At 45.7% G+C, this 19,119-nt stretch overlaps 1 protein-coding gene across 1 annotated transcript in view; it reads left to right on the top strand.

Annotated features, from left to right (window-relative positions):
* LOC135514175 (RIMS-binding protein 2-like) overlaps positions 1-19,119 on the top strand; it is a 127,865-nt gene that overhangs the window by 84,589 nt on the left and 24,157 nt on the right. Inside the window, 10 exon segments of the mRNA XM_064937429.1 lie at positions 555-644; positions 4,332-4,454; positions 7,514-7,618; positions 10,500-10,550; positions 11,083-11,103; positions 12,927-13,125; positions 13,883-14,037; positions 14,662-14,741; positions 15,391-15,500; positions 15,813-17,192. Of these exon segments, the coding sequence (XP_064793501.1) occupies positions 7,517-7,618; positions 10,500-10,550; positions 11,083-11,103; positions 12,927-13,125; positions 13,883-14,037; positions 14,662-14,741; positions 15,391-15,500; positions 15,813-17,192 (2,098 nt within the window). The 5' untranslated portion in view covers positions 555-644; positions 4,332-4,454; positions 7,514-7,516.

Below are 19,119 nucleotides of genomic sequence, written 5' to 3'. Positions count from 1 at the left end.
AAAATGACTGTGCAGCGACGCTCCCCATCCAATCTGACAGAGCTTGAGGGGATCTCCAGAGAAGAATGGGAGAAACTCCCCAAATACAGGTGCACCAAGCTTGTAGCATCATACCCAATCGCTGCCAAAGGTGCTTCAACAAAGTACTGAGTAAAGGGTCTGAATTCCTATGTAAGTGTGTTATTTCAGGTTTTTATTTTGTATAAATTTGCTAAAAACTTATTTTTGCTTTGTCATTGCAGGGTATTAATGAGGAGAAAATAATGGGTTAAACGATTTTAGAATAAGGCTGTAACGTAACAAAAAATGTAAAAAGTCAAGGGATCTGAATACTTCCCGAATGCACCATATAAATGTTGCTTTTTGATGCCGGCATCTTGTTACTTTAGTCATGCTTTCTATCACAGATGAGCAACCCGCATTTGGATGAGTAATGCAGCACCTATGGCTGCAACATGCTCTGTTTATCGCAGCATTACCTTACTCAGGAGCTCCTCTCCTCTGAGGTCTTAACACTGTTCACTATCTGTTCTATGTCGTCCCTCTCTCTCCAGGAGAATGAGCTTCAAGATGTTCTCCAGGAGAAGAAGCACTTGAGTCTTCACTTGTTCAACAATAGCCAGAACACAGTCCAATATGAACAGGTAGGTAGTGTGGAAGAGAGAGCCACACTGAGCTGCTGTGGATTATGTCTGCACAATTAAACCCTTCCCTTATCTGCACACACCGTCTTAGGGGTTCACTCCATTTTCACTCTGCCCCCTTTCTCTCTCTCTCTCTCTCGCTCTCTCTCGCTCTCTCGCTCTCTCGCTCTCTCGCTCTCTCGCTCTCTCGCTCTCTCTCTCGTTATATATACCGAACAACAATATAAACGCAACATGTAAAGTGTTGGTCCCATGTTCTGTGAGCTGAAGTCAAATGTTCCATTTGCACAAAAAGATTATTTAGTCAAATTTTGTGCACAAATTTGTTTTCATCCATGTTAGTGAGTGTTTCACCTTTGCCAACATAATCCATCCACCTGACAGGTGTGGCACATCAGGACGCTGATTAAACAGCATGATCATTATACAGGTGCACCTTGTGCTGGAGACAAAGGCCACTCTAAAATGTGCAGCTTTGTGACACAACAGTGCCACAGATGTTTCAAGTTGAGGTGACGTGCAATTGGCATGCTTACTGCAGGATCGTCCACCAGAGAATTTAATGTTCATTTCTTTACCATAAGCCGCCTCCAATGTCATTTTAGCAAATTTGGCAGTATGTCCAATCAGCCTCACAACCGCAGACCAGCCTAGGACCTCCACATCCGGCTTGTCTGTAGTAAAGCCATTTTGTGGTGAAAAACTCATTACTTTTTGGCTGGACCTGGCTCCCCAGTGGGTGGGCCTATGCCCTCCCAGGCCCACCCATGGCTGTGCCCCTGCCCAGTCATGTGAAATCCATAGATTAGGGCCTAATGAATTTATTTAAATTGACTGATTTCCTTATATGAACTGTAACTCAGAAAAATCATTGAAATTGTTGTATGTTGCATTAATATTTTTGTTCAGTCCAGATGAAGGTGTATATATTTTTTATTTTTTTTATTTTATTTCACCTTTATTTAACCAGGTAGGCCAGTTGAAATGTACTATTTCTCAAATACAACTGCGACCTGGCCAAGATAAAGCAAAGCAGTGTGACACAAACAACAACGCAGACAGAGTTAGACATAGAATATATACAAACGTACAGTCAATAACACAATATAAAAAAAATCTATATACAGTGTGTGCAAATGAGGTAAGATTAGGGAGGTAAGGCAATAAATAGACCATAGTAGCGAAGTAATTACATTTTAGCAATTAACACAGGAGTGATAGGTGTGCAGAAGTTGAATGTGCAAGTCGAGATACTGTGGTGCGAAGGAGAAGAAAAAAAATGAGCTGCTCTGGCAGCTGATGCTTAAAGTTAGTGAGGGAGATTTCAGTCTCCAGCTTCAGTGATTTGGCTTTGGGGGTGACCAGTGAAATATACCTGCTGGAGCGCGTGCTATGGGTGGGTGCTGCTATGGTGACCAGTGAGCTGAGATAAGGCGGGGCTTTTAAAGGAAAAATCCACTCTAACTATATTTTTTGTCATTAGTTCACTATTAATACAGTACAAAAATGCACATCAGCAGTCAAGTTTTCAAGATATTAGACTTTCAAGAAGCATAGTGACATATGCAAAATGCTTCATCATCATCATGATGTGGCAAGTAAAACTTCCTATATCTTGAAAACAAGACTGCTGACATGCAAGACATTTTGATACTGTATCAACAGTGGAAACATCGTTTTTGAGTGGACTTTTCCTTTAAGCACAGTGCTGATGTTGAAGCTGCTCGTGTCTCCAGCCTCATCTGGATCATTGGCGGCAGGTAGCCTAGAGGTTAGAGTGTTGGACTAGTAACCCAAAGGTTGCAAGATCGAATCCCTGAGCTGACAAGGTAAAAATCTGTTGTTCTGCCCCTGAAGTTAACCCACTGTTTCTAGGCTGTCATTGAAAATAAGAATTTGTTCTTAACTGACTTGCCAAGTTAAATAAAGGTCAAATAAAGGTAAAAAGAGACTCTGAGCCTCTGATTGTGTTATCATTTTCCTGTTGGCCCTCACACCTCACAGGCCTTCCTTCCTGCCCAGCTGATAACACCAAGACAAGGGAGATCATCAGATCATGCTAGGAAGTATTAAACCTGATTGGCAGGTAGCTGCTGGGAACCAGGGAGTTGAATAGGTGCAGGATGTGGTTGTTCATGTCTTATCAGGACACCGGGCTCTCAAACAAGTCAAACACTGTTTATCACTGAGGCTGGTATGAGAGCAGCACTTTACTAGCTGCATGGGTGGATATTAGACCCCTTGCCACACCTGCACGTCTGTGTTCTGATCATCTCCGAGTGGACTAATGAAGAGGGGCGGCGCACGGTAACAACACCTCTCATCAGCCTAAGTTGGCTCCCCTTCTACACCCTACTGTTCAGTCCTATCTGCCCACACTAGCTGGGACACAACAATCCAATCCAAAACTATTTTTCTTCCTACTACAGACAGACCCTCCACTCTGAATGTAGCTCTGTGTGTTGCTGCTGTAATAGCTTTTTATTCATTATTCAGTTATGGATGCAGTGAGGAAAGGAGATTGGCTCCACTAGTCACCACTATCTTTTTTTGAGAAAATGCACATTATCAGGGGAGGAGGCAGCTGTCTGAGTCACAGTGTAAATGCTGTGATTGCGTGGCAGCCATCCCTTTTCTTTTTTTGTGTGTGTTTTTTAAATTACATTTTTACCTCTTTTTCTCCCCAATTTCGTAGTATCCAATTGTTTTTAGTAGCTACTATCTTGTCTCATCGCTACAACTCCCTTACGGGCTCGGGAGAGATGAAGGTTGAAAGTCATGCTTCCTCCGATACACAACACAACACAGCCGCACTGCTTCTTAACACAGCGCGCATCCAACCCGGAAGCCAGCCGCACCAATGTGTCGGAGGAAACACCGTACACCTGGCAACCTTGGTTAGCGTGCACTGCTCTCGGCCCGCCACATCCCTACCGGCCAAGCCCTCCCTAACCCGGACGACGCTGGGCCCCACGGACCTCCCGGTCGCAGCCGGTTACGACAGAGCCTGGGCGTGAACCCAGGGTCACTGGTAGCACTGCAGTACAGAACCCTTAAACACTGCACCACCCGGGAGGTCAAGCCATCCCTTTTCTAATTGTATTTTACAGTAGCAGTAGCTATATATATATATATATATATACACACATTAGAAACATCCTAGTGGGCACATACGTCAGTTCAACGTCTAGTTTTGATTTACATTTGGTTGTCAACAAGAAATATCACAATCTCATTGGATTTAGGTTAAAAGTTGGGTGAAATAAATACGGAATTCCTTGACATTGATTAAAAAAAAATCAAATGCAATCAGTTTTCCACGTTGATTCAACATCACCACGTTTAATTCATTGGTTAAAATGACATGGAAGCAACCATTTTTGCCCAGTGGGTTGATTCATTCAACTCTGTTTCATTGTTGGACAACAACTGAGAGAATGCATCAACACAGTAGTTGATCCCAGACCCAGTTCAATGCTACAGTACACATCTATGACAGTGAGAACATGTTGTTCTGTTACTCCCCCATTATTATACTGTAGCTGTCAACCAGCCAGCCAGCCCTCCTGTCCGCCCATTAAGCACTCCGGCCTGTACCCTGATATCTCCTCCCATAGAGCAGAGGTGTACGTGTGTGTGTTCTTTTTGTCTCACTGTGGTTCCCCGTGTTGTGTTCTGTGCGATCAGGTGAAGTCAGAGTATGCGCAGCTCAAAGAGACCCTTGGTGCTGTGACTCAGGAGAGAGATTCAGCCCTGCAGGAGAAGACCCAGCTCCAAGGCAAACTGGAGAACCTAGAGCAGGTGCTAAAGGTGAGAGTCTGGAGACACACTGTAGATAACCTTACATTTTGTCTACTGTATGTTTACTGTGTGTCTGTGTACTCCTGTGAATGATGAGAAGCCGAGCCCAAGCTCAGGTTCCTTTACAGAGCCTGATTCTCTGCCAGCCTCTACCCTTTCACCACCATCACCTCTCTACCTTCCTCTCCTTTCTCTCTCTCTCTAATATCCCTGACCTGTCTGTTGCCTTCCAGTGCCGATGTGGGAGGAAGCTTAACCAGAAGCTGTGAAAGACTAGGAAGCTTGGAGCAGTCGGTCCTCCCCTCTCTTACCCTGGCCCCACCCCTTCCATCCCGTCTCTCCCTCCCCTCCATCCCCTCTCTTCCTCCCCTCCATCCCCTCTCTTCCTCCCCTCCATCCCCTCTCTTCCTCCCCTCCATCCCCTCTCTTCCTCCCCTCCCTCCCCTCTCTCTCCTCCCCTCTCTCCCTCCACTCTCTCCCTCCCCTCCATCCCCTCCCCTCCATCCCCTCTCTTCCTCCCCTCCATCCCCTCTCTCCATCCCCTCTCTTCCTCCCCTCTCTCCCCAGCTAGATTGATCAGGTATCACTGCTATGCCCATCTGTATGGGGAGCAGCCCACTGTAGCCCCATTTTGAATGCTTTTCTCTGCCGCAGCCATGCTAGCTCTCCTTATTTATATGGGCTGCTTTACTATGACACGAATGGGCACCTGGCTAGGACCAGTCCAGCGCACTGTGGAATGTGGCTGTGCATGAGGCGAGTCTATTAGTTCAGTGGGTATGTGGGACCAGGGGGGTTAGAGAGCTGGGGTAGAGATCACTGTTCATGATGACAATGAAATGAAAGTAAACTAGGGGATAGATGGGTTGTTCCACGAAGTGCCTTTTGCATCCCTTTGATATTTTAAGTAGAAATTGTGCAGCCATATTGAATTTTAAAAGCCTGTTAAAATAAATGAAGTGCCCTTTAACTTCATGCGACGAGCAATCCCGTATCCGGGATCCTATTTATAGCCTCAAGCTCATTAGCATAACGCAACGTTAACTATTCATGAAAATCGCAAATGAAATGAAATAAATATATTTGCTCTCAAGCTTAGACTTTTGTTAACAACACTGTCATCTCAGATTTTCAAAATATGCTATTGAACTATAGCTAAACAAGCATTTGTGTAAGAGTATTGATAGCTAGCATAGCTATAAGCCTAGAATTCAGCCAGCAACATTTTCACAAAAACAAGAAAATCATTCAAATAAAATGATTTACCTTTGAAGAACTTCAGATGTTTTCAATGAGGAGACTCTCAGTCAGATAGCAAATGTTCAGTTTTTCAAAAAATATTATTTGTGTAGGACAAATCGCTCCGTTTTGTTCACGTTTGGCTACGAAAAAAAACCTGTATCCAATTATAGCTTCAAGCTCATTAGCATAACGCAACGTTAACTATTCATAAAAATCGCAAATGAAACAAAATAAATATGCTAGCTCTCAAGCTTAGCCTTTTCTTAACAACACTGTCATCTCAGATTTTCAAAATATGCTTTTCAACCATAGCAAAACAAGCATTTGTGTAAGAGTATTGATAGCTAGCGTAGCATTTAGCGTAGCATTTAGCGGGCAACATTTTCACAAAAACCAGAAAAGCATTCAAATAAAATCATTTACCTTTGAAGAACTTCGGATGTTTTCAATGAGGAGACTCTCAGTTAGATAGCAAATGTTCAATTTATCCTGAAAGATGCTTTGTGTAGGAGAAATCGCTCCGTTTTGTACATCACGTTTTGCTACCAAAAAAACCCCCTGAAAATTCAGTCACCAAAACGCCAAACTTTTTTCCAAATTAACTCCATAATATCGACTGAAACATGGCAAACGTTTAGAATCAATCCTCAAGGTGTTTTTCACATATCGCTTCATTGATATATCGTTCGTGGAAGTCTGCTTTCTCCTCTCAATCACATGGAAAAATACTTGCAGCTGAAGTTTGCGCACCAATTTCGACGCAGGACACTGGGTGGACACCTGGTAAATGTGGTCTCTTATGGTCAATCTTCCAATGATATGCCTACAAATACGTCACAATGCTTCAGACACCTTGGGGAAACGGCAGAAATTATAGGCTCATTCCTGGCGCATTCACAGCCATATAAGGAGACATTGGAAAACAGCGCTTTTGTTCTCTTTAGATGAGAACATGTTTTTATTAAGTTAAACATGTGCCCTTTGTGACAGAATGTTAAAATTAAGTTAAATCAAACTTTTATTTACACATCTCAAAAGGCACCGAATTGGTGGAATGACCCAGATGTAAATCGGACGGCATGAACATGTCCTTTGCTTTCTCCCCTCTAACAACTCTGGAGCTCTGATTCTTTACATTTAAATGAAAGCAATAAGATGATTGGATGGCACTTTGACATAATGGTTGAGGAAGGCCTTTACATTAAGCCTTGGTTTTGTTTGGCTTCTTTAGTTGTTATGGACGACCACGGACAAGTGAGCATGCCTTGGAGTTTGCTAACCCTTTTCATGTAACTAAAAACCATGTATTGATCATGCGAACACAACATTGATGAGGACAGCTCCTCTGTAATGAGACTTCATACACAGGTATTGTGTTACCCAAAGGGGACAGCAACCCGAAAATGGTTGATTGATGATTGGTTGATCATTCATGCACAGCAAAGCTTCTCCAGTTCTCGTCCTTAAACTCTGTTCCAACATACTGTACATTCTAGTATGGATTTGGAAGTTAATATCCAGGATTTGGAAGGTAACACCTTAACTTGATTTTTCTAATTTAGATCATTTGATACAAACTGTAAATTGACATTTGTTATTGACATTGGTCACATTGGTGTTTTGACAGGCTAACATCTGCCTGAAGTGTGTAAGACTTGAGGTCCAGTAAAATGTCAACAAGCTCATTATTTGTAAAGTGTGAGCCAGGAGCTTGTTGAGGACAGAGGACTGGAGACTTGTGGTATGTAATCCTGATGTCATGGGTTTTTAGTTCTACTAACAGCAGCCCTCTCTATGCCCCCCCCCCCCACGCCCTCCTCGGGCAGCATATGCGCGAGGCTGCAGAGCGGAGGCAGCAGCTAGAGTTGGAGCATGAGCAAGCCTTGGCTGTACTCAATGCAAAGCAGCAGGAAATTGACCTTCTGCAGAAGGTAAGGCACACCAGGTCACTATGCCATTGCTAGCTGCATGGGGGGGGGGTGACCCATCTTGTTAGCCCAGTGCTGGGTCAGAGGTCAAAGAGCTTTGTGTTGAGCACTACTACAGTTACAGAGTACCCTCTTAAATCCCCTCCTTCAGATGACTGTCTGCCTGTCTGTCAGCCCCCCAGGCAATGGCAAGATAGTCCTGGAACCAAGTAACTCAATAACAGGCTCCTACTCTGCTATGGGAGCAGATTAGCACAGAGAAAACTTAGATCAGACTTGACGTTTTTTTGTGGCTTGCAAAAAGGCTGGCCCAGATGATTTGATGTTTTGCCTGCCTCCTCTGAGCAGAGGAGCTGACGTCAAGCAAGCGCAGCGATTACATGAGAGTGTGAACGTGATAGGAAGTGTCACATAAACACCTCATCTGGAATCATCAGCCCCGTTCGCTCTCTCTCTCTTGCTCTCTCACACTCTCTCTCGCCCTCTCTCTCGCTCTCTCTCGCTCTCTCTCGCTCTCACGCTATCTCTCACTCTCTTGCACTCTCACGCTATCTCTCACGCTCTCTCTCGCTCTCTTGCTCTCTCTCGCTCTCTCGCTCTCTTGCTCTTCTCACTCTCTCTTGCTCTCTCTCTTGCTCTCTCGCCCTCTCTCTCTCTCTTGCCTCTCTCGCTCTCTCTCTTGCTCTCTCTCTTGCTCTCTCTCACTCTCTCTCTCTCTCACGCTCTCTCTAACTCTTATGCCCTCTCTTGCTCTCTCTCTTGCTCTCTCTCTTGCTCTCTCTCTTGCTCTCTCTCTTGCTCTCTCTCTCGCTCTCTCTCTCGCTCTCTCTCTTGCTCTCTCTCGCTCTCTCTCACGCTCTCTCTCTCTCTCACGTTCTCTCTAACTCTTATGCCCTCTCTTGCTCTCTCTCTCGTTCTCTCTCGCTCTCTCTTGCTCTCTCTCTCTCTCTCTCTCTCTTGCTCTCTCTTGCTCTCTCTTGCTCTCTCTCTTCTCTCTCTCACGCTCTCTCTCTTATGCCTCTCTTGCTCTCTCACGCTCTCTCTCGCTCTCTTGCTCTCTCACGCTCTCTCTCGCTCGCTCTCTCTCACGCTCTCTCTCACGCTCTCTCTCACGCTCTCTCTCATGCTCTCTCGCTCTCTTGCTCTCTCACGCTCTATCTCACACTCTCTTGCTCTCTCTCACGCTCTCTCTCGCCCTCTCTCACTCTATCTCTCACTCTCTTGCTCTCTCTCACGCTCTCTCTCTTGCTCTCTCTCTTGCTCTCTCTCACCCTCTCTCTCTTGCTCTCTCTCGCTCTCTCTCGCTCTCTCTTGCTCTCTCTCTCGCTCTCTCTCTTGCTCTCTCTCTTGCTCTCACGCTATCTCTCACTCTCTTGCTCTCTCACGCTCTCTCTCGCTCTCTTGCTCTCTCACGCTCACGCTCTCTCTCACGCTCTCTTTCATGCTCTCTCTCATGCTCTCTCGCTCTCTTGCTCTATCTCACACTCTCTTGCTCTCTCTCATGCTCTCTCTCGCGCCCTCTTTCACCCTCTCTCTCTTGCTCTCTCACACGCTCTCTCTCTTGCTCTCTCTCTTGCTCTCTCTCACCCTCTCTCTCTTGCTCTCTCTCACGCTCTCTCTCTTGCTCTCTCTCTTGCTCTCTCTCACCTCTCTTGCTCTCTCTCACGCTCTCTCTTGCTCTCTCTCTTGCTCTCTCTCTTGCTCTCTCTCTTGCTCTCTCTCTTGCTCTCTCTCTTGCTCTCTCACGCTCTCTCTCACGCTCTCTCTCACGCTCTCTCTTGCTCTCTCTCGCTCTCTCTCGCTCTCTCTTGCTCTCTCTCTCTCTCTCTCGCTCTCTCTCGCTCTCTCTCGCTTTCTCTCTTCGCTCTCTCTCGCTCTCTCTCGCTCTCTCTCGCTCTCTCTCGCTTTCTCTCTTGCTCACTCTCTCTCTCGCTCTCTCTCTCTCTCACGCTCTCTCTCTTGCTCTCTCTCACGCGCTCTCTCTCTTGCTCTCTCTCACGCTCTCACACTCTCTCGCGCTCTCTCGCTCTCTCTCTCACTTTCTCTCTCGCTCTCTCTCTCGTTCTCTCTCACTCTCTCTCACGCTCTCTCTCACGCTCTCTCTCAAGCTCTCTCTCAAGCTCTCTTGCTCTCTCTTGCTCTCTCTTGCTCTCCCTCTTGCTCTCTCTCTTGCTCTCTCGCGCTCTCTCTCGCTCTCTCTCGCTCTCTCTCGCTCTCTCTTGCGCTCTCTCTTGCGCTCTCTCTTGCGCTCTCTCTTGCGCTCTCTCTTGCGCTCTCTCTCGCACGCTCTCTCGCGCGCTCTCTCTCTGTGTATGTGTCTTGCCGTTTGTGCTGCTTATTTTCCAGTTGGCCATAAATATGCATGCAGTCTCTGTTTTCTCTCAAGGAGCAAAATGAGTTCATTACAGCATTCTCTTTCTATAGACCCTGGCTACTTTCTGCGTTCGCTATACAGTGAATTGCCTGCGAAGTGGATTCGTGAAATTGTAAAGTGTGCAGATGTTCTCCTAGTCATGTGGAACGTTAGTTTCTCAACAGATGTTCCCAGTCACATTAAGTAAACTAGCATGCATTATTTTATGTTGTATTGTACAGTACAATGGGTTTATATCACACAAAGATGAATCATTTTAGAATAGCCCTGCAGTCGAGTTTCAGGAGAGCACTACAGATGTATATTGAAGATACATGATGAATAGTTTGTTATAATTGTTTGAATGTTTACACACCATTGTTGTCATAAATGGCCTTTGTAACAGCTCAAACAGTGTCTTCCAACTTGAGTGTTTTTCAGTGCTGTCCAGCCAGGTCCCAGTTGTCCGGTTGTAGAGGTAATTGGTTGTGTGTTGAATGGAACACAGCCTCCCCATGTTATGTTTTACAGGCTCAGGTTGAGGCTAAGAAGGAGCATGAGGGCGCCGTCCATCTGTTAGAGGTGAGTGTCAGGGCACTGGGGGGTGACTGGCCGTGTTGTTGTGTGTGTGTGTGCGTCTGACATTTTCTATTCCTCTCAACTCTACTAGCTCAGTGTGTGAGACCATGTGCACTCTGTTGAAGGTTGTGAATGAGGCATGCATGAAGACTAAGGGCCAGATGGAATAACAGATTCTTGCCCATTTTCACGTGATAACTTTATTGGGATGATTTGAAGTTTATAACGTATACCCATGTAACTCGTGCAAAGTATGTGCAAAATAAGAACATAACAGTGCTTTTGATATGACAAATTAGCTATTGCGTTTTGTAAATGTATATCCAGTATATTCAAACAGTATATCCACATGCTGTAAATCGTTATTGGTCATTATATTATTGATATTTGTGGTTTATTGTTAATAATAAATGATTTTGCATGAGTGCTACTGAAAATCGTCTGTTTTGATTTCAAGGTGTGTGTGAGTGTTCATGTGGAATTGTGCCTAATTTCTTTTCACTGTTTTATTGCTGTGTGTTTTCTGCATATACAGAACCACTTGGACAGCATGCAGGTATTTCAGAATAGTTTTGATTTATTTGGTATTTTAATCTCTGCCTGTACACTAATCAGGGGTATGTCCCCCCTTTTCTTTGGCTCTCTGGAAGTAAATGTTCATGGAATGACAGTTCAGAATTGAAAGTGGTAATGATTTGGGAGTAAATTGCTTGTGATATTTTATGCATAAGTCAAACCAAGGTGGCAGTCCCTCAAGAAGTCATGCTGATTTTGATGGGAGATATTTGCTTTAGATTTATTTTCATTTTAAAACGTGAAGATTCAAGAGCTGAACAATGTCATATACTGGACGTGAAACAATGGCCAGTCGTTTATTCATTGAGGTTTTTCTGTTGTAGCTTGCTGCAATGTTGTTGTATCAGTGCAGACAGAATTCTTTTCCAGTTCTTGAATGTTTGCTTTTCAAAGGCGAGGCTGTCATTTCCATACAGTGATAACTCATACTCGCCTCCTCCATTCAGCTTGACATCAAGGCATGTGCAAGCATCCACACTCCACTTGGCTCGTAGCCAGCACTGCTTACCGGACAGACACTGGGGATATGGGTTGTCACAGGACAGAGCAGGATAGAAGGTCTGACTGGGACGCGGAGAGGCTCTTATCATCCCTAACTTTAGTTATGGCTTCATTCTAATGTCTGAGGGGATTCTGCTTAGATGCTGGCATAATGTAAACTATGTATATTATGAGGACGTTCTAACATTCTGATTTGACAAAAACTAAGCAGACTTCCAGACGTAAAGAGGGAAAGACCCATTTGATCATCCTGCTCTGACGAATTCATTCTGGTTGGCATGCAGTGTGTTTCACTAGGCTGCTACAGGACTGGTCATACCCACCCAGGGGAGGGCTTTGAGATGGTGATAGGCTAACCACCCTCTGTGCTAATGCACAAACCCATTGAATCATACGCAGCGATTGCAAAGGTCACTCCTCTAATAGCATGTTCACGCGCTGGCAAACAATAACTTGTTCGTATGAAAGTCAGAGCTGAACAAAACGCCACAGACATTGTGCATTAGGCATCACTTTGCTTTGGGGAGTGCATGCAGGAAATGACATGGTAACTTTAGCAACACTCTCAGGGTGGTCTGATGAAGGGGCTGATTTGGGTTTACGGGATAAGGGGTTGTCTGTCGACATTTGATGGTTAACACTCAACACTTACCCCTGCCCAAGAGAAGATCATGAGCTGGGCACATCTGGGGCTTCTGCTAGGCCTGGCCATGCTCCCACTGAACTGTGGTCTCCTATCAATAGGCCTTGTGTGTGGTCACACACAGTATTTACCTGTAGACAGCCAAGGATTTGACTGCATGGTTCTATGATGTTTTGAATTGCTCTTGCCCCTCTTTTGTCGGCTTCGTAACTCATGATGACTCTTGCCTTTATTTTACTATCTCTGTTCAATGAAGTTGAGGAGCATTCCCCGCGCTTTGAACACAGTGCAGTTTTTGGTATGCATACTTCCTCTTAGCAAGAGGCTGCTCTATGGTATAATGTGCATTAACTGTAGTCCTGCATGTGATCTGCTTACTGTCACTAGTTTAGGTGTTTATGACTGACCTGTATTTTGCCTGGTAGGAACTTTAAGACGACCACTCCCTTTTCTCTGTAAGGAATGAAACCCACGTTCTTAAAGTCCATTATCTCATCCTACCTCGTGTGTGTGTGTGTGTGTGTGTGTGTGTGTGTGTATTTAGACAAGTATACCGATTCTTCTCCTTCTCTCACTTTCTTTCTTTCCTTCTGTTACTTTCTCTTTTATCTCCCTCTTTCTCCCTCTTTCTTTCTCTCTAACTCGCTCTCTGTCGCCAGGCCAAAGTCCGAGAGCTGGAGGAGAAATGTCGGACTCAGAGTGAGCAGTTCAACCTCCTGTCCAAAGAGCTGGAGAAGTTCCGGCTCCAGACCGGAAAGTTTGATGTCCTTGGCAGTGGCACCGATCCCTTAACAGCGGGTGAAACCCCCGGATCTCCCAACAAATCCCTCAACGGGCTGGCTGCCCCCACAGTGAAAGGTTAGAGGAATCTCAGAAGAACGTTGTTTCAGCTTGCCTGTGGTACTATACATCATAGACCACAGCCCATAGACGACAATATAACCGTGATTTCAGTTGTCTGTGAGCTGTATGTGAGAGGTTTGAACAGTCGAATCAGACAGTGGGAGCGGTAGAGCAAAACAACTCCAGAGTGCATTTTAAATAAACAACCCAGTAGTATGAAGATGGAAAGGGCTGCAGCTGCTACAGAAATTGGAGATCTGGAAGGCAACGCTTGTGACGTACATAGATGAACATCGAGCAAGTCATGAAATAATCAATCATGATACTGTGTGACCTTTACCACAGCTTGGCAAATGCTCGTTGTTAACTTAAATAAGTAAATACATGCCAATAATACTGACCTTTTACGTTGTGCCGGTGCCTGGGATCTGACTCTCCTGATTACATAAGGATCTGTATTTCAGACCATGTTTTTTAGAACACTAATGCAATTATGATTCTTATTTCTCTAATTGTTAATGGGTTGTAATCCTGTGGTTTCTTGCAATGTTATACGGTGTCATGTATTACATGTGTATGTATCTTATCAAATGAAGTATGGATGATGAATGGCGATGATGACAAATTACCATCACGTGATGAAAAGGAGAACTAATAGTGATATATAGCACTCCATTTTGGACATTACTATTACTACTCACAGATAGAAGTATGATTTTAGTAGGCGCGGTCATGTGTCAGATCGGAGCTGTTCCTTTGTTTTGCCCCCCAGGCAGTGAGAGTCCGCTGAGCAGATCTGTGATCTCTGAGTTCATCCGACCGCTCCAGATCAGTGGGGACAAGCCGGAGCTCCTGTCTGTAAAGCCAACATTCCTCACCCGCAGCAGCAGCCAGGCTGAGAGCTCCCAGCGGGCCCTCCTCACCGAGGTGCCTAGGTCCCCTACTAACAGCGTCCATCTGCATGTCCCTCCCTCCACTCATTCAAACTCAAACTAACCACTCATTCAGTGTCATTCCATGTTAAGCCTCTGACATGAAATATGCTGTTCTTGAAATAGGAGAGTGCGTGGATGGCCCTGCTTGAATAGGCCTAATGGGGATGGACCTAAATAGTTTGCTTGCTCTTTCAAACAACCCCTCTGAAGATGGTAAAGAATGTATTACACTAATGTTACAGAATTACAGCATCTATTACATGTTTGCAAAATTGCTTCCTGTTATGAAAGTGTAAGCTGAAGTCCCGGTCCGGTCGAGAGGCAGGACTGAGGAAGCAGTGAGGCAGAGAGGATGGGGTGTGAAATGGCCAATCTGTTGACTTTTACTCTCCTATGCTGGGAGGACTGGCAGGTTTACACAGTGTTTTAAGGAGAAGATTATAGTCTCAGCTATCATGAAAGGCCAAATCAGTCTCACTGATTCCCACAATAGAGAGCATAACATGTATTTAAATTGCATAAGGAAAACCTAGGGTCATACTAAGAAAATAATATGATAAGTGAGAAAATAATTATATTTGGCTGTTACATCTCTCAAGGTTTGCTCTCTCACCAGATGGACAAAGAACTAAGCTCAACGACTAGGACCAAGAAGAGGTTCACAGGCAAGGTCCGTCTGTGCGTCGCCCGGTACAGGTGAGAGGAGGGAGCTGCTTTGAGATGCCCTACACTACAGTGTCATATAAAAATGCATCCCTCACAGCCCATTTCAACAGTGTGTCTCACTGAGGTTTGAACTCACCTCTTAATAATGATGCCGTGCTCTGCTCTCACCAAAGAAAATGAACTGGCAGCAGAACAAACTGGAATCCCCCAGAACAAAGGCAAATACATGAATGAAACCCAGTGCTGTCCACCCACGCTGATTCTCTCTTTTAGTATGTTGGAAAATGTTATATTTTGCATTTGTTTTTTAATGCAGCTTTCAGTAATTCCCCTTTCACAGAGTCACACGTGCTTGGTTTTGAACCTGAATTCATCTTTTTTATTTTTATTTTACTAGGGAAGTCAGTTAAGAACAAATACTTATTTTCAATGACAGCCTAGGAACAGTGGGTTAACTGCCTGTTCAGGGGCAGAATGACAGATTTGTACCTTGTCAGCTCGGGGATTTGAACTTGCAACCTTTTGGTTACTAGTCCAACGCTCTAACCACTAGACTACCCTGCCGCCCCTAGCTTGAGATAATACGCCTGAGATATTTCCACTTGTGTTGGGTTCAGAGGAGCAACACAGTGAGTTCATCAGTTTGACTCTATTGCACTTTGCTCTTTATTTCCCCTAGTTATAACCCCTGTAATGGGCCCAATGAGCATCCTGAGGCAGAGCTCCCCCTGGTGGCAGGGAAGTACCTCTACGTGTACGGCACCATGGATGATGACGGCTTCTATGAAGGTCTGATATCTCACTGTATTTTACCCTCTCTTGGTTAGAAACCGATCCACATGATTTAAAAATAATATTAATAATTTCAGAACAGAAGGATGTTGCTAAGAGACTGCATGGATTATGGTATGTATTTACTGTAAGGGCATTAGATGAAACGAGGATTAGGCAGTTGTGGATCAATCAGTGCTAATATGGCTTTTACGATTGTTATCTCCTCTTCACTGTACTGTGAGTGTTGTTGTCAATACTACTTACTGCTCTTCACAGTGAGTGTTGTTGTCAATACTACTTACTGCTCTGTCTCTCTCTGTTCCTCAGGAGAGCTGCTGGATGGACAGCAGGGCCTCGTCCCTTCCAACTTTGTGGACTTTGTTAAGGATGAGGAGATGCCCTCTGCTCAGCACAGGGACGGGGCCAAAGAGTCAGGCTACCTCAGTAGTAACCACAGCAGCCTGGGCTCCACAGGGCTGGGCAGCATGGGCCTGAGCAGCATCAGCAGCCTGCTGTCTGACAGTAAGCTGGACCTGGAGACCAGCCTGGAGAGAAACCTGGAGAGAAACCTGGGGAGCAACCTCAGTTCCACTTTGGGTTCCACTCACTGTTCCACTCTTGGCAGCCACATGGGTTCCACTCACGGTTCCACTCTGGGCAGCCACGTGGGTTCCACTCTGGGCAGCCACGTGGGTTCCACTCTGGGCAGCCACGTGGGTTCCACTCTGGGCAGCCACGTGGGTTCCACTCTGGGCAGCCACGTGGGTTCCACTCTGGGCAGCCACATGGGTTCCACTCTGGGCAGCCACATGGGTTCCACTCTGGGCAGCCACATGGGTTCCACTCTGGGCAGCCACATGAGTTCCACCCACGGTTCCACTCTGGGTTCCACTCACTGTTCCACTCTGGGTTCCACTCACTGTTCCACTCTGGGTTCCACTCACAGTTCCACTCTAGGCAACCACATGGGTTCCACTCTGGGTTCCAGTCACGGTTCCACTGGCCTGGGTTCCAGTCTGAGCAGCACTCTGACTAGCCTGGGCAGCAGCAGCCTGGGCGTGGACTTTCTGGGCTCCATGGGTTCCTGCAGTAACGGGACAGGGACCCTGGATGTCAGCATTGACGAGATTGGTGAAAACATCGTGCCTTACCCTCGCCGCATCAATCTGATCAAACAGCTGGCCAAGAGTGTGATCGTGTGCTGGGACCCACCGGTGGTGCCACCCGGCTGGGGTTCCATCAGTGGCTACAACGTCCTGGTGGACAAGGAGGTGAGGATGAGCGTGCCTTTTGGAGGCAGGACAAAGTCGCTCGTTGAAAAGCTGAACCTGGCCACCAACACCTACCGCATCTCGGTGCAGAGCATCACGGAGCAAGGCCTGTCTGACGAGCTGCGCTGCACTCTGCTGGTGGGGAGGGACGTGGTGGTGGCTCCTTACTACCTGAGGGTGGACAACATCACACAGACCTCTGCTGAGCTCTCCTGGCAGCCTAGCAACAGCAACTACAGCCACACCATCTTCCTGAACGACGCTGAGTATGACATGGTGAAGGCAGGGGCCTACAAGTACCAGTTCTTCCAACTGAAGCCCATGACCGTTTACAAGGTGAAGGCCGTGGCGCGGACACACCAGATGCCTTGGCAGCTGCCCCTGGAGCACAGGGACAAGAGGGAGATCTCTGTGGAGTTCTGCACCCAGCCTGCAGGTCAGCCCTCCTACTACCTCTCCCCCATCATTAAAACCCAAACCTAGTCATCAGGTGACATTTTGCATAATTGTAAGAATTGTTTGGTGTAATGGATAGGTGTGTTGATGGATCGGTCTGCTTTCATGTCACCAAAAGAGGTGTACTCAGCATAACTGGCCTGGTTGTTTGTCTCTTCATGGGGTATTGAGGAGGCTGTGCAAGTGTAGCTAGTTCCTGCTGCTTCTGCTGCCTTTTGTATATCCAGCCAGAGTTCTCCTGCTCTCAAAACCATTTCTGTCTGGAAAGCATCTGGCAATTTAGGGTAAACACAGCAATCTCTTTACTGTAACTCTGACAAGCTTTGAGGCCATTATATTTGCAGCCTTGTACCTGACAGACATCAAAAGGCTCACTTTCATTTTTCTGTCACTTTTTTGGTATTGCTCTCAAGGATTTGTATGCACTGGCTTTGAGAGTGATGAGATGCACATGCTAAAGATGGAGGGAGAAACAAAGTGTGATGTATAGACATCATCCAGGCAGCGTTTGCCGCAGGAGGCTGCATATCATCAGTGGACTAGAGAGAAAACCGATTCGGGAGGGAAACTCTAGATGCCTAATCGGTGTAAATAGTGTGTTCTGTAGCTCTATGGGATTGGTCCCCTGAGACCACCCTCTTGCTGAGAGAGAGAAGGACTCTTCCTGCTAGGCTTTCAATTTATAAGAGAATCACTTTACAACCACCTAAGAAGAACACTACCAATGATTTCCCTCTGTCTGGACTTTAGTAATCAATCCCACTGAAAAAAGACTGAGTGTGTCTAAAATACTGATCAACTGAAGAACAAGCTTGCTAAGTCCAACTGTACATTTTTGCAATCCTGAAATGAAATGAGCTGACTTATTGTACTGTCTAGCCGTGCTGAGTGTGTTGTAGGTTGGTTATTAGGAAGAGGAGGATAAGGTGTGAGGGAGGGGACAGGACAGGAGGGACAGCTGTACTAGGAGCTGTGTGTGTGTGTGTGTGTGTGTGTGTGTGTGTGTGTGTGTGTGTGTGTGTGTGTGTGTGTGTGTGTGTGTGTGTGTGTGTGTGTGTGTGTGTGTGTGTGTGTGTGTGTGTGAAGACAGCTGCAGCAGGGAGGGGGGCGTATTGCCTGTGAACACAGTGGGCCTTCACCTCACAATGTGATGGTGGTGCTTGATAAGATAAAGACAGCATTTGAGAGGCTTTCAATTACTGGGGATTGATCTTGTTCCTGAGGATAAAGTCAACAGTTACATGATCCACTGTGTGCTCTCTGCCGTGACTTAAGGTACTACAGTCCTCTCTCCGTGGATGTATTTGATGCCATCGTCCCACCTTTGTCTTTATGTTCAGCCATTTCCATTGCAATACTGGAGCTTGGAACATGTTGGAATCAATAATAATGTCTGTCCACAGTGTGACCGGGTGTGAGCTCATCACATGGTCCGTTACACTCATTGAACTCAGAGAGTCACCTGGAGCAGACTGTCTCAGCATCAGCCTCTAAAACTAGTGTCTAGGAGGTTGGTTCTATACATGGAGTTGTTCTCTTCAAAAGGACTCTGTGTGTTGACTTTTGTTACGCTGTTGTATTTGAGTATAATGCATGTTGAGGTCTAACCAGGACCACTGCTTAACCAGAGATGGTTAGAAATAAGTGGGTGTATCATGCAATCTAAATGTCATACAAGGGTTATTCATCTTAGTTGTTTTTCTCTGCATGAATGTGCGTAGATGGATGGGCTACACTGACAGGATGTAAATGCACATTTGAGCTCTCACCGACACTCATGATTTATAATAGTCATAGTTTAATGACTAGAATAGCTGAACGCTCAGAATGTCTACTGCTGAGTCCTCTTCAGAAAGGTGTGTACAAGGTAGGTATATATCTTATGACACTCATCTAGTGGAGGGATG

Source organism: Oncorhynchus masou, chromosome 25 (genome assembly GCF_036934945.1).
Source record: "Oncorhynchus masou masou isolate Uvic2021 chromosome 25, UVic_Omas_1.1, whole genome shotgun sequence".
Taxonomy (NCBI): Eukaryota; Metazoa; Chordata; class Actinopteri; order Salmoniformes; family Salmonidae; genus Oncorhynchus; species Oncorhynchus masou.
The sequence above is the reverse complement of the archived record's forward strand: the minus strand, read 5'-3'. Positions and strand labels throughout refer to the sequence as shown.